The sequence below is a fragment of the Orbicella faveolata genome, unplaced genomic scaffold (assembly GCF_042242905.1).
Source record: "Orbicella faveolata isolate gen_17 unplaced genomic scaffold, um_ofav_v1 contig_1, whole genome shotgun sequence".
Taxonomy (NCBI): Eukaryota; Metazoa; Cnidaria; class Anthozoa; order Scleractinia; family Merulinidae; genus Orbicella; species Orbicella faveolata.
Window position 1 is genome coordinate 12,440,478 of NW_028301536.1, and position 15,709 is coordinate 12,456,186.

The 15,709-nt window shown below is 36.3% G+C and overlaps 2 protein-coding genes across 2 annotated transcripts; one reads left to right on the forward strand and one right to left on the reverse strand.

Moving 5' to 3' along the window:
• Positions 1-773: 773 nt before the first annotated feature.
• LOC110041780 (protein N-lysine methyltransferase METTL21A-like) lies at positions 774-1,856 on the reverse strand. The gene has a single exon (XM_020747114.2). It carries the CDS (start codon positions 1,794-1,796, stop codon positions 1,041-1,043), a length of 756 nt encoding a protein of 251 aa, XP_020602773.1. The 5' UTR covers positions 1,797-1,856; the 3' UTR covers positions 774-1,040.
• Positions 1,857-1,878: 22 nt separating this feature from the next.
• On the forward strand, positions 1,879-13,243 carry LOC110041781 (ras-related protein Rab-24-like). Its single transcript, XM_089289672.1, has 8 exons — positions 1,879-2,160; positions 3,352-3,420; positions 8,429-8,507; positions 8,613-8,680; positions 9,353-9,452; positions 9,878-9,928; positions 10,300-10,356; positions 11,209-13,243. The coding sequence occupies exons 1-8, from the start codon at positions 2,044-2,046 to the stop codon at positions 11,286-11,288; spliced, it is 621 nt and encodes a 206-aa protein (XP_089145798.1). The 5' UTR covers positions 1,879-2,043; the 3' UTR covers positions 11,289-13,243.
• Positions 13,244-15,709: the final 2,466 nt, after the last annotated feature.

Genomic DNA, 15,709 nt, shown 5'->3' on the forward strand with positions numbered 1-15,709 from the left:
TAGTGTCAGCCTGAGCGAGGAAAATTTAAACAATTCAACAACTTGCAAATTCAGGTACATTTAGAGGTTTTTCCTTTGGGTTTCACTAAATTCAAATGAAGAAAGTACAGGCAAAAACAAACTAAGAGAAACACAGAAAAACAAGCACAAAAGGAAACCCATCTCTATGTGGCTTTCATGGGCTTCATTTGATCTTATTGAGCTGCTGGTAGTGTAAACTGCACACTTGCTGATAGGGTAACTTCCGATAGATATCTCGAGCACTTCCAGTTTCTTTAAATGCTAAAGGAAACGCAGTTTTTCATTAAATCCAGCTTTTCTTGACGAGTTACAATTTAAGCCAACGTTGGAAATGTAGCTATACACTTCTTTTGTGAAATCATCCCTTTTTCAGAAAATTACCAATTTTTCAATATTTCGAAATTCTTTCACAATGTGGCCTTTTAGAAATGAAACAAAATCTATGTATAGTGTGGTAAAGATTAAAGTTAAAATAGTAAATAAAGTGAAAATATCCCAATAAAGTAATATGCTTGGGAGCCTTTACATGCTTCCAGAATGAGTCACATGACCATGGGCGTGGCCTGATGACATCATCACTGGTGTAACTGATCATGAAAAAAGTTAAAATGCATGAAATAACTCTCAACCAACCAAAAATGACAAGGTTACACAATGTATATGAGAATAAATTTTCCTAACATCGACTTGAAAAGATCAGTTAATGGGACTGATACTACTCTCCATCATGATTTGAAGAAAGAAAGACAAAATCGCATTTCCTTCTTCTTTATTCTTTTGAATACCAGCAGAAAGCAGCTTGCAGGCAGCTACCCGGATAAATCAAGTGAGTGTAAAGCATGATTGTTAAAAATAATCTGCAATATGGCCTACTTGCAGTCAAATAAAATATAAATATGATCACAAGAAATGAACACGTTTGAAGAAGAGGTTTTTGCCCAACTTTTGCGATATGTTTGGTGACTTGCTTGGTGCAAAACCATTTGAGAAACCAAATTTCACCATAATTGTACAAAGTGTTAAGGCTTAAATTTGATCTTTTTTGCTTGATAAACAACTATGTCTAGTTCTTGATCGTACAGAACGGTTTCATGCAAGAAGTGCTTCGAAAGAAGTTCAAAAAACCGTTTATCTCTATCATAACGTATCTTACATGACATTAAAACAACTGAATTTTCATCACAAAGGTCTTGCAGAGTCTTCAGTAAATCGTTGAATGTCTCCTCAATGTAAACAATGTCTGCTCCTAGTACAAAATCAAAAGGTGGCGAGAAAGATGAAACGTCTTGTCCCCATTCAAGCTCCTTTATTTCTACAGAATCTTGATTTTTGCCCAAATTTCCCTCCACGTTCATTCTCGTAACGTTTAGGGCCATTTTTCGGTCAGTAATAGTCACATTTCCTCCGAGCAAACTTGCCACAATACCGGCGAACCCAGTTCCGGCGCCAAGTTCTATCACTTTCTTCCCATGAAGTTGAGCGACAATCTTCTCAAGATAATGACCAAGAACGATTGCTGCATCCCAAACGACAGCTGCAACACCAACATCGTTCCAATTTTGAAAGATTGTGAGGGTTCTCCCACCGAATTCGAAACTTCTTTCTTTGGCGTGGAATGCACTTAGAAAGATTGCTGAGGAATCGTACGGAACGATCGCCATTTCTGACACATTAGCTGGAAACGAGGGACTAAAAATAACAGAAAGACAAATCAATATCGCTGTTAAGTAGTGTGTACACCAGAAGATCGCAGAACACTGATAAAGTCCACGCATAATATACGTGATGAACAAAGACAGGCACGACAGGCACAAACTTCACCAGGCGTTGTAGTTTCCAGTCCTTCACGATCGTTTTCCAGGGAGTGAGGCCGGGCATTCCAGCAATGATGTGACGGAAATAACTCGTGAGGCGACATTTTGTGCACTAGCTCTTGCATCTTGTCGTTTCCTGGAACAGTCAATCCCAGGAGTCTATCAAGCCGAGACAACTGCGATGTATGTGCCGAATTGTTAATACTGGATGGGGTCCAAAGTAGATGCGAAGGTTGTTCTTCTGGGGAAGGAATACAGTGGTAAAACAAGCTTAGTGGAAAGATATTTACATCACAGGTTCAACGACAGTGTTCCCTACCAGAATGTAAGATTAACATAACTGTAAAGTAAACAGAATAATGTAATAACGAATTTCATTTTTCGTTGTCCGGTTGAAGGCAAGGAAACAGTGGCGTTTCTTAGCTGAATTAAGACCAACGTTTTTAATCGATTCACTTTTATTAAGCTTAACAGACTTCACTTTGAACTGTTGTTGAACTTTAAGTCCCTTAGTGCTGTTAATTACTTAAACACTTAAATCCATATCAACACAATTATTTTTCTTCACTAGCGGGTGTGCTTTCGTTTTCTAGATTTGATAGCTGCGTGTTTTAAAAATAGTATTAATTAAAATGTGTCAGTCTAGCCTCAATTTCTACCCTGTATACACGGAAGTTTTTTTTTTTTCTCAGTTCTTCTTGTATCCACTTAATTTCCCATTAACCCTTGTGACCATGACCATGGCCATCTCCAAAGAAACTCTATTACAGTTGAACCCCCATTAATGAACACCACGAGTGATCAGACACAGGTTGCTCATATATTTTAAGGGCTGTACACTGAAGCTGGTAACATGTAAACTGAGGCATTTGCCTGGGTAAGAAATTCGAACTGACTTATTCATTTCAAGTTCCCATAAGAGGCTATGCATCAAAAAATAAATCAACAAAAGAAGTTTTTTTTTTCTGATATTGCCTCGCTAAGAATTTTAGTTCCTATAAATTACACACATTTGCTGTGTGGCCAGTTTTTCTGGTCCCAAAGGTGTTCACCTATGGGAAATTCAAAAGGAGTTCTGCAGGAAACATTACATGTAGGTAATATCTGGGATGGATCTAAGGGGGGTTCGGTCAAAATGCCTAAATTAAAAAAAACATTTAGACATTATAACTCGCTGAATTGGCCTCAGAATGCCAGAAATCACATTTCTGAGAACCTCAAATTTAAAAAATTTTATGGGGAAGGATACTCCCGCACCCCCTTACAGGGGACTGCCTTCAGCAGTCCATATCTTGAATCCCCTTCCCTTAAATTCTGTGTCTGCCCAAGAATGTGAAGAGTACAAATGGAAATTTGGCAGAACAAGAAATGCTGTAGGAACACAAGCCACAGTTGAGTGTTTCTGCAGATTTTTCAAGTTTTCCCAACCTTCTAGGTTTTATTTTATAATAATTATATGATATATTTACTTTATAATTTTTTACTGTTTTTTATTATTTCATATGTTTTCCAATAGACAATAGGAGCAGCATTTGGTGCCAAGAAAGTCACTGTGGGCAACAAATGTGTCACTTTAGGGATATGGGTGAGTTTTAATAATTTCAATATTTTGAAGTAAATGTTTTACAATCAAAAACCTTCTTATTCCCAGATGTCTCCATAATACAGACATTTCTATAATTTTTACGGATAGTTCATTTGGTTCCAGAGAAACCAGAATTCATTGAAACTTAGACTACCAGCAGTCTCTCAAAGTTAAGCAGAGAGTGGGAGCCAAGATGCTTTAGACAAGCTAGGGATTGGGATAAGATATGGATGTGACCTCCTTCTCCTTCATACAGCTCCTTTCTGTTCATGTTTACAGATAATCACTTGATGGACCTTAATAGAAACAACTGACTGCCAGCTGTCTAATGGAAACCATAATTATATAATATGGACAGGCAGCTTCCCCCTTCAGTGTCTATGTTGTGGTTCAAATAATTATCCTTGGTGCAATATGGTATTCGTTGCTATAATATAGAATATTATGATACATTACCACACAACAGAACAAAAGAATATACCAAATTGTATCAAGGGTAAAATTAAACCACAGCATCTACCATCTATAATTTGCATCACGACTCCATGCTTGTTTGCAGCCTTGGGCACAGTTTTTCTCTTAAGAGCGGATGTTCCCAATGGTGAAACATATCGCGGCAACAGCCAAAAAATAAATTCCGCTCATATTCTCAGCTTTGGTAGGCCTTAGTGTGAAACAAATCACGACATGCTTCGTTTGGCTGAGTATCGATTTATTTACGAGAAAATCGATAATAGCCGAATTCCGTCAAAATGCCACTTTTGGAGCTCAAAATTTAAGACGAATCTCGAAGCTTCGCGTCACAAAATGAAACAACCTAGAGCGATAAAAACTATCAAATCATGAAAACCAACACCAAAACATATGTTGACAGCAATTTGAGCAATTCTTGTCTATTTATTTGCAAAATCTAATTAAATGTATCCGACCTACTTTTAACTAGACTAAAAATAGGTCAAAAGAAACACGTTATTTAACTATGTGCTACACAAAATAATTGGCTGAAAATCTGGCTTTTTGAAGGCAATAAGTAGTTCTTCTCAATCTCCAAAGGATTTTTTGGGGAAATGGTTCGGAGCGATTTAATCAAATTTGAAAGTTGGATAAGATGCGCCGATTCGACGGTGCCATTAATTGGCCAGAAATGTACACATACACACGCAAACTCAGTTGTTTCGCATTTGAAGTTCAATCTACAATTTATTTAACATGATGTCCTCCTACCTTCATGCTGCTGCATCAAAAAAGAGGGCTGCGGTCCTGAAATTGCTGAATTGTTCACAAAAAAGCAATATAACTTAGCGGAATAGTGCAGCGCCGCCTCCCGATCATGAGTTGTTTACACAGCGTGTTGGAGGTTTTCTTGATTCGAGGTTTCTCTGTTCCCATCTCGTTGAAAATGAGGCTGCAATCACTCCACGTAAAATAACTTTGTTTAAATATAAGTCTTGAACCGAACAGCGAATCAGATGTGGGCAAAAATGTCGTTATTTCAAGGACATCTGTTTTTCGTTTAGCAGGATAACGCAAATTAATTCAAAACGAGGTGAACTGAAATTGACAACTGCGGCAAAGAAACTTTGGAGGGTAGGCAGGGGGGTTGTGTTCGCGTTTCACGCACAAATTTTAGCAAAATTCATGTGCCACTTATAGTTTTAGCTGCTTTTAACCATATTTTTTCATAAATTCGCGAATCACGTATCTCTTTTAGTTGTTTTTCACCTGTCACACAAATTTTTGCCTTCATTACTTGTCACGCATAAACTCTTTCCACCCTCTTTGGACTCGGTCCTTTACTATATATGTCAAAACTGAGTTTCGTTCAAAACAATATTCACTTTTATTTCCATTTCTGCGAAGCCAAGAGTTTTAGTATCCCCCATCCTAGCTCTACAGATATTTATTTTTATATTACTTCTTGAATAAAAAAAGCGTGCAAAAAGTCAATTCACCTGAACCAACTTGAAGAAACACTCCTGTCTTCTTTAATATGATTTGAGAATCACGTGTCCCTGTTCCTCTGTCACACTTTGGTCAGGTTCTGTCACTTTTGCCGTGATTTGATATATCAGATGGAACCCTGCACCTCGTATTAGACCCTCTGGTCCACCAAGCTTTGCATGATGCGAGGGATATATTGTCATAGAATGTATGTTAACAGGAGGAGAGAATATGGCTGCCCGGCTAAGAATTAGGTCAACTTCGTCTTTTGGCCCAGAAAAACCAAAACTGGTTGAATGGGTATCAATCCGCTTTGAACAGGTTAGTAGAGGTATGATTACCGTTTCTTGTTTCCTGGATCGTTTTGTCGAAGCCACAGGTTCCTCCAACTATACTTTTGAACGAGCAGCAAACATCCATAATGCGAAAGACGACACGGAACACAGTGCCAATTTTAAAGGCGAATTTCTATAATTGAAATAAATTGACAACTGACGGGCTTCGATAAAACGAAGAACACGGACCATTCCTGAAAATTCCAGAACATCAGTCAATCATTTATACAATGATTATTTTAGCGGTTTCTTGAGTTTGTGATACGAGGAAATGTTTTCATTACCGAAAACCATTTTAGACTACTGATAGGGAAAGATAAATGTCAATATGACCACATGCTACCTAGGCCGCGGTATTCCTCAGTACTTTCCTTACAAGGGTGTAGCCCCTGGAGAAGAAGTAATATAAAAATAAATATCTGTAGAGCTAGGATGGGGGATACTAAAACTCTCGGCTTCGCAGAAATGGAAATAAAAGTGAATATTGTTTTGAACGAAACTCAGTTTTGACATATATAGTAAAGGACCGAGTCCAAAGAGGGTGGAAAGAGTTTATGCATGACAAGTAACGAAGGCAAAACTTTGTGTGACAGGTGAAAAACATTATTAAAAGAGATACATGATTCACGAATTTATGAAAAAATACAACCCCCCTGCCTACCCTCCAAAGTTACTTTGCCGCAGTTGTCGATTTCAGTTCACATCATTTTGAATTAAGTTGCATTATCCCGCTAAACGAAAAACAGATGTCCTTGAAATAACGACATTTTTGCCCACATCTGATTCGCTGTTCGGTTCAAGACTTATATTTAAACAAAGTTATTTTAGGTGGAGTGATTGCAGCCTCATTTTCAACGAGATGGGAACAGAGAAACCTCGAATCAGAAAAACCCCAAATACGCTGTGTAAACAACTCATGATCGGGAGGCGGCGCTGCACTATTCCACTAAGTTATATTGCTTTTTTGTGAACGATTCAGCAATTTCAGGACCGCAGCCCTCTTTTTTGATGCAGCAACATGAAGGTAGGAGGATATCATGTTAAATAAACTGTAGATTGAACTTCAAATGCGAAACAATTGAGTTTGCGTGTGTATGTGCACATTTCTGGCCAATTAACAGCACCGTTGAATCGGCGCATCTTATCTGACTTTCAAATTTGATTAAATCGCTCCGAACCATTTCCCCAAAAAATCCTTTGGAGATTGAGAAGAACTACTTATTGCCTTCAAAAAGCCAGGTTTTCAGCCAATTATTTTGTGTAGCACATAGTTAAATAACGCGTTTCTTTTGACCTAGTTTTAGTCTAGTTAAAAGTAGGTCGGATACATTTAATTAGATTTTGCAAATAAATAGACAAGAATTGCTCAAATTGCTGTCAACATATGTTTTGGTGTTGGTTTTCAAGATTTGATAGTTTTTATCGCTCTAGGTTGTTTCATTTTGTGACGTGAAGCTTTGAGATTCGTCTTAAATTTTGAGCTCCAAAAGCGGCATTTTGACGGAATTTGGTTACCGGTATTATCGATTTTCTCGTAAATAAATCAATATTCAGCCAAACGAAGCATGTCGTGATTTGTTTCACACTAAGGCCTACCAAAGCTGAGGATATTAGCAGAATTTAGTTTTTGGCTGTTGCTGCGATATTTTGAAAATGGTTGATTTTTGGACACATTTGCTCTTAAATATCACCATTGGTCTCAACTTCGATCCTTCGCCAGCACACCAACACAACAGTTGCGCAATTCTTCTCATTCCTGGACATTCGAATCCTAGCAGCTTTCTCTCCTGTGTTGTTGATTGTGTGGTTCGGCTGCATGTCAAATGTTAGTGGTATTTCGTCCATGTTTGCAGTAACATGTAGTGCATAATTGTGTTCTTTGTGAAGATTTATAACAAAATGATGGAATTGGGTGATCTTCTCCTCGTAATCTTCTGGAAGTTGCTGAGCGAGGGTTGTCTTCTGTCAAAGCGAGAGGCCATTCCGCTTCGTAAAACGCTGGCCCCAGTGTTTTCCTGCCGTAAACTGCCTGGCTGGAATCCCATATTTTTTATCCTTTTGCCATTTCAAGGGCTTTTAACTGCACAAGCAATGGTAGAAGTATTAGACCATTGTTTCTTTTCTCCGTGATCCAACCAAGAAGATCAGTCTCAAGTTCTGGCCATGCAGCTTTCTTGCCATGATTTGTACCCTTAATAAGTCAAGGTATCTTCTCTATAAAGTTCCCTTTGCTCTTTGGCCGCAATCTAATGTTGCTCTTGGAAACTCCAAACTCTCGTTCAGCAGCGCAATTTCCACATTGTTCTGCAAAATCAATGATCTGTAATTTATCTGACACTGTAACTTTGATGCTTTGTTCTGGTGATTTTCCTAGCTATGCTGATGTTGTGACCTCTACTGAAAGTGATTCTTTTGTTGATCATGGCGTTCACTTTTAAAAGTAGTTAGTTCCTTGATTATGTCAGTTATTACTGACAATAGTTACTTTTCAATTAAAAAGCAATGATATCAAGCAAAATTCAGTCTTTGTTTATATGCTAATGAAGCTAACGAGTTCAAACAAAGGATTCAATGTGTAATACGCATCTCAAATTTGAAACCTGCTCTAGGGGGAAAAAAGTGCACATTATACACGGGTAAATATGGTATATTAAAGAGATCTGACTTTAAATGAAACCTTGACATGTCACATGATTTTAATCTTAATTTTTATAAAATTTCCACTGTTACAGGATACAGCTGGTTCTGAGAGGTATGAGGCCATGAGTAGAATCTACTACCGTGGAGCCAAAGCAGCAGTTTTGTGCTATGGTAAGGACTTGCTCCACAGTGGAAAATTAGAGATGTTTCTTCAGTTTCTTGAGAAGTTTGACAGTTTGAGATAGATTTTATCTTAACTACTCTCATTTTTTGTAGATCTCACAGACAAGTCCAGTTTTGAGAGAGCGAAATATTGGGTAAATGAGCTGAAGACTTATGAAGAAGTTAGTATTTCTACTATAAAATCACTGATGATAAAAGATATTTAGTTTTAATGTTGTTAATTTTGTTATGGTTGTTTTGTTCTGAAAGTTGTGATTCCTCTTAAGTTAATGACCCTTTAAAGGAATTGATTAATTATAAATTTCATGGTTTCTAGCAATGGCTGAAAGTAGTAACCCTTGGAAAAAATATGGTTCTGAAAGAAGTGACAACAAATTAAACTGACTTGTTTTATTGTAAGAGATGAAGAAAATAGGAGGTGATACAAATATATTACTCTGTTCTGTTATGGACTAGTAATAATTTGCAAGTTTTATTCTTTTTATCTCTATAAGTATTATAGTTATAGAAAAAAGACATTTAGCTGTTGTGAAGTCTTGTGTGAAACATTTAAATTTATAATTATTTTATTACTTTTAATTAAGAAACATAGATTAAGCGCTTAATAAATTATAGTGAATGTTTAAGATGTTTGTCCAGGAATGTCTTAATAGTTGAAACTCTCCAAAATTAGCAATGACGAAAGGCTGTTTAATTCAAAATTAACAGGATTTTGTGGTACATGTAGTACCTCTAATAACATAAGGTTTTGCATGTTTTGATGTAGTATTTGGTGAATCAAATTAAATTCACTGAATGACAGCAGTTGGCTTTGTTACAATATTTCTTCTCAGAGCTGTAAAATATACTTATGTGGCACCAAATATGACATGGTTCAAAGTGATAAAAAATTACGTCAAGTTGATTATCATGCTACAACAGATTATGCAGATGGTGAGTAGGTTTGTGCTTGGCAAATTTTGTTATTAATCAGATCTGTGAATCAGTGCTGTAAATTTTGGGATGAGAGTGTTTTTCAGTTGAACATCAAAATTACTGAGAAGGCATTGGTTTTGCTTTCACCACACATCAAAATAGATTTTTAAACATGCACCACCCAACTCAACTAATTAGTTGCAAAACTAGTTGAACTAATCAGACTTGGCCATGTAATTTTTCCTGTGCTTAGCACCAGTCATGTAGATTTGCACTGAGTACTCGAAGGTTTATTTTGTTGTACAGCTCTTTTGTGGTTTTCCTTTGTGACTACTTTGGTTCAGTTTAATATCACTCAAAGTTTGAAAAACTGCTTTGACTTGCCATCAAACCAAAAGTGCTTTGTACAGAGATTTCATGATTGTTATTCCATTTCCCCTCAGAAATAGATGCCAAGGTATTTGAAACTTCAAGTAAAACTGGTCACAATGTTGGTGAGTGAAGTCTAAAATAAATGCCTAGGACGTGACATGTGTTACAAGTATGTTGAGCATTCATTATAGGATAGCTGTAAAGAGAATGAAATCTGAAGCTATACCGTAGTACAAGCTACTGTAATACAATTCACTAGCCCACAGCAAAAATAAAGAGAAACACAAAATTTAACTTGCTTACTTGTTTACTTTAAAATTTTGTTTTGTCGTTAGAGACACGTGTATTGTTACTCAAGAAGTATTGAACTATTATAGTTATAAATGCTTGAGATGCTAATATGTACATTATATTTTTTCTTTGAGGACACATTTGAAACAGCACAACATAGATCACTGACAAAAATAATTGAACGTCTCTCTGTTCTTTGTAGAGGAGTTATTCTTTCAACTGGCCCAGGACTTCTCAAAAGAAGAAGAGCTACCAGTTGGTAAGTGTAGATTGTCTTTGAGACAAAACATGTCTCAAGATTTGAATAAAAAGTACTTTTAATTGGAATGCGTGACCAGATTGTATACATATTTTGTACCAGTCTGAAACTTTTGGGTTTGCAATCCCATCTATAACCTTTATAAGTATTTCTCAAATTAAGTAATAATTCATCAAGTTTAAACAAAGGAAATCATGACTGTGACAGTGTTTGGATATCTGATCTTAATTAGCATAGATTTTTACGATTTTATTTCTCCGTTTTCTCCTTAGTTTTCGTTTTGGTTGAGAAGATATATCAAACACTCAAGACAGTGTTTGACCACATTTCCAAACACCTTGAAGTTCATTAAAAATACTCTGCTGCACGTCGTATTTTCAACTCTCTTCTCAGTGTTTGGAAATGTGGTCAAACAAGGTCTTTTGTGTTTGATATATAAATAGATGCTGTGGTGAATTTCGAGGGTTTTCAAGCAAATAAATCTGAAATAGAGCATAGAAATCAGACAAAGAATTTTGTTTGCAGCAAGTTATCATTTAGAAGGCCAAGACAAATTCCTCAATCAACTACTTCATCCTGGACTAACCACACCAAACATGTTCCTCCTTTCCTATGGCATTAGCACTAGAAAGGATCTGGGGTTGGACCACACAAAAGAAAGAAAAATTCTTTGACCTCGGTGGGATTTGTACCCACAACTGGTCAGATGTCAGTCAAATATCAGCTTGACTTGGCTTAATAGTGGGTACTGGTACTGACACCATTTAGCTTTAACAACATTTTAGTTTGCATTTTCCAAATTGAATCATTGAATACATGCTAACTGTAAATTTGCAATTTGGTTTGCTTCAGGAGAGGTTGAAAGAGAGGCATTAGAGTTAACAGAGCCTTCACGACATGGAAGGCCTTCTTGCTGTGGTGTAAAGCTATAATGTTCCAGGTCATTAGGTGCAATAACAATACAAAAAAATTTAGACCTTGAATTTATTGATTAAATAACTAAATAGATATTTTACTATATGGACCGAAGTTTTTCATTCAAGGTGCATTTTATAATAACCCAGACTGTGTGTATTTTCAGCAAAACTACCGAAACTTGGTCACTGGGAAAACATTGGCCAAACAAAATGTAAATTTTATGATTTATTGAGTGGAAAAAAGTGGCAAAACAGAGCAAGAATGTTTAAGCATCAGAACAGAAGTTCAATAACAGCCTGCAAGCAGGCTAGGTCAATAATATTAAGAAATTTAAAATCAAATAATTTGTACATGTAAAACTCTTGTCAAAACTGTGCCAATATTTGATTCATTAGTTTTGATCTTTTTGTGTTTGAAATGATTTCAGTGTGGCCATTGATCAGTTTGAGTTTTTCTGCAGCCATTTTGATGGATTCTTTAGATTGCAGACAGCATAGAGATGAAAGTAAAACACATATTCAAGTGACACAAGCTTTTATGTGTTAACTGTCAACTTGGTTTCAAATGTAGTTGTGCAGTGTAGATATATTGCTTGGATTGTTGAAAAAATGGTTGCCATCATTGGCTCTCAGTTGAGTAGTCCAGCACCTCTTCCAGACCTGAATTTTCATTGTGTCTGGGAACCTGTTGCTTCTGTTGTTTCAAGAGATAGGGGCATTGTTTAGATCATTTATGCATTGTTTCATGAGCCAATAACAAACGATGTTTGGACAGCCACAGGCCTGCCTCTCAGGGCCTCTTCATATGAGCTCCAGCCCGGTTACTGGGATAAATTTGTTGTCTGTTTATATGCCTGGAAAATTTCAGCCCGGTCAACCAAGATGGAATCCAAGAAACACAACCAAAATGGTGGAACATAAACTTGAGTGTATAGCTCACAGCTATCATAGCTTTGTGGACTCTTGTAACTTTACTAATAAAGCAAATTCTCATACTCCTAAAGTGGAAATACATAAAAGATAAACATTATGCCATTTAGGCTGCTATGTTGCAAAAGCGAAGCTATTTTGTCTAAAAAGTTTCGTCCCAGTGTCCTGGGCTGGAGTGTTCATATGGGAAAATTTTCATCACTCTTACCGACATCTTGGTCGCAAAAACCGAGATCTCAGTAACTGGGTCAGCCCGGCTTCTTATATGAACACATCAAAATTTTTACGAAGGAAAGAGTGTGGAGGCGAAATCTCGGAAACCAAGCCAGCCCAGTTGACTGGGCTCATATGAAGAGGCCCTCAGTTACATCATGTTTGCTCAGTTTGCTTTTGGTTCAAGTAGCTTCATCATTGAGCATGATTAAGAGAGATGTCAGTATTAAAATACAGTTAGAGTTAGAGCTAGAAATTATTCTGTCTTAATGGATTTGATGAACTGTCCTTTACAACATGTTTCCTAAGGGAAGTTTGACTTCCTAATTACGTATTTAAAATTGGAAAGAAAAAGATATGGGTTACCCTGGAATTTAAAATAAGCATATTAAGTTTTGAACAAAATAATGAATTATAGTTGGTGTGAGGAATACTTAGGAGTGAGGTAGTACTTTCAAAATCAGTGCTTTGACATGCATACAAATTATCCATAAGCCTTGCTGTTCAAATTTCTTCTAGACATTGGTTAATTGGGAGATTCCTAGAAATATCCATTTTCAGTTGATATTTTAAGAAGAGTTAAGACATTATTTAGGTGCTTATCAGGGTTTCCTTTGTTAGCACATCTAGTTTCAATATTTAGAAGCCTATTACAGTAACCTGCTGTCCTTTGCAAATAACTCAAAAAGTTATTTCTGCATGTGGTGTAGTTGCTTGTCGTGGAAGCTAATTCTTTTTACAGTAGTTTTTATGGAAATAAAAATGTAGAAATTGGACTGTTGCAAATTGTACATGTTGATGAATAAATGAATGATGAATGTTAGTGATATTTTTTTCAACTTTGATGGATTGACTTGTGTTTTTTGCTGTAAAACCATTTGCTGTGTCCATCTGCCTTGCGTTTTTCTTTATTGTGGGATAGTAACCAGATTTTGATAAATAACTTAGAATGATTAATTTAGGTCTCCTTATTATTTAGGTCTTTTTATCTGATTTTAACTTGCCAAAATAATGCCAAATGCCAAATGGTACCAAGGGTACATTTGAACCCTCTGTGGTCTGACCTCTTGTAAGCGACCACCTACACAGCATTCATGAAACAAATGACTGAGGTATCACTTAACCAAGCACTCGCAAATTCTCTTACTTATAACCTGTTATCTATTAAACAAATTATTAGATTATGAGCTTGAGATTACTACCACACATAGAAATCAAGAGCGAATAAACTGAATGGAGACATTCAATGAGAAAAGTTTATTGAGGATGCGTCAGTCAGCCTTCAGATTTAATGTATCCTCATATTTACCTCATAAATTTAACTAATGGTTCCGGGAATTAGGGCTTTTCCCCCTGGGGACAAGGTTGCTTCGCTAGATACGAAAAACCGCTAAAAAAAAACACCCTTTTATATGAGGCCAAAAAATATGTGGAAACGTATTCCTCTTCTAATGCAGCAGCACAAGACCCTGAGGAAAGGGTATTCTACAATATTGTTTACACAAGTTGATCAAATTCAAACATAATCCTAAAAATAAACCACTGACTGGCCTACAATGACTTAAGGTGGCTGAACACAATTTTCACGCGTGCTTTTGCTGATGCAATCCAGCATGTGCGCAAGGATTGCAAAAAACAAACATGCCGTCAATAGAGCGACCATTTTATTTACTCAACACCCGCACTATCTGAGCTATTTTTCTCTATAATTGAACGCAGTGTATTGATGGCTTTAGTCTTTTATTACAAATGTATGTTAGAAAAGGTAACAATGCAAAGAACCCAGCAATTCTCAACTTTTACTTTGTTACTGAAAGAACCCAGTTAAATGCAACGCATGCATAGTAAGTCAAAAGATTGTGATTGAATGAAAAATTGCACTCTCAGAAATACGCCTATTTCTCCAGAACCACTCATTAGAATTTCACTAAATTTGGCACGAAAATACTTTAGGAAATAATTAACTGGAGTATTGAAAATAATTGAACTTTAACAAAGATAATTCTAGATATTCCAGTTAACCGTCAACAAGGGATAAATAAAGATCTCTCTGTTAAATTATTAGCAAAATGGTGTTAACTTGTGAGAATCGTTACAAGCCTGTTGCATGCAAATTATAAAGAAAATCTAATGACTAGATTTTCCACAACTAAACAAAACCGATTTTGAAGGCCTGTTTATATTTATTCATGTTGCCATGGCAATGGCACATTTGTCAGCTTAACCATCAAAAAAACAAAGTTTGTGTTGTTAACTTGCTTGCTGCCATTTTTGACGACCTAGGGATCAAGAGTTTTAGAGAAAAAGGTGAATGAAAAGCAGGTATCAAAAACTGTACATGTGTTCAGCCACCTTAAATCTCCCGCCAAAACCTTAAATGGTCCATAAGCATCCCGTGATGCACTGCGAGTCTCTCCAACGTGCCGTCAGAATCTACAATAATAATTCCCGACTAATTCGTCCCTCAATCATCAAAAATTACATTTTTTTTCACGAGGAATTATCCCTCATCCCGCACATTTTTTCATCGTCATCCCAGAGATTCCCAAAAAGTACATTAAAAATAACGAAACAGGAACTGCAGGGTACTGCTTACGAGAAACGCTGCTAAAATGCCTAATTTAGAATACAGTAAAAACCAGCATATAAGAACCTAGTGATTTAAGAACCTACAGGCTGAAATTTGGCATTTAAATACTCGAAGATATAAGAACCTGTTCAGCCTGGCAAAGAAAAATAGGTTCTTATACCAAAAAATAACTTTAATTTGGGTGGTCCAAATTCTGGATTTTATTTGTGTGAGAAACTTCTGTATACATAATTTGCACATAATTGTGTTTGCTTTGATATATATTTTACAGTGTTTTGGATTTTCCCTAGAAATATGTTTTCTATAAAGCTACAGTGCAATGTAGACGATTTAAAATCTAAATATCTTATAAAATAAAATATAGAAATGTATTGATGTTCATCTTAGCTCTTCTTGGACTGTGATTGTTTTATCATCCCAACACCTTGTTTTGTACATATATGGATACAACTTCCTGAAAAATAAGAACCTATTAAGGTCATTAAGAACCTAGCTAATCAGCCTGAATTGTGAAAAACTACCCTAAAATATAACAACCTGTTCAGCCTGACTTCGAAAATTCTCGGTTCTTGTATGCGGGTTTTATGTACGCTATATTCAGGTGGTGTCTGCTGTCTGCTTGTCTCTCAATTACTTGACACTGAGTTTCAATTAGATAACTGGTTTGGATTGAAAAGTGGCACCACTTAGCGCTCGCCTGGTC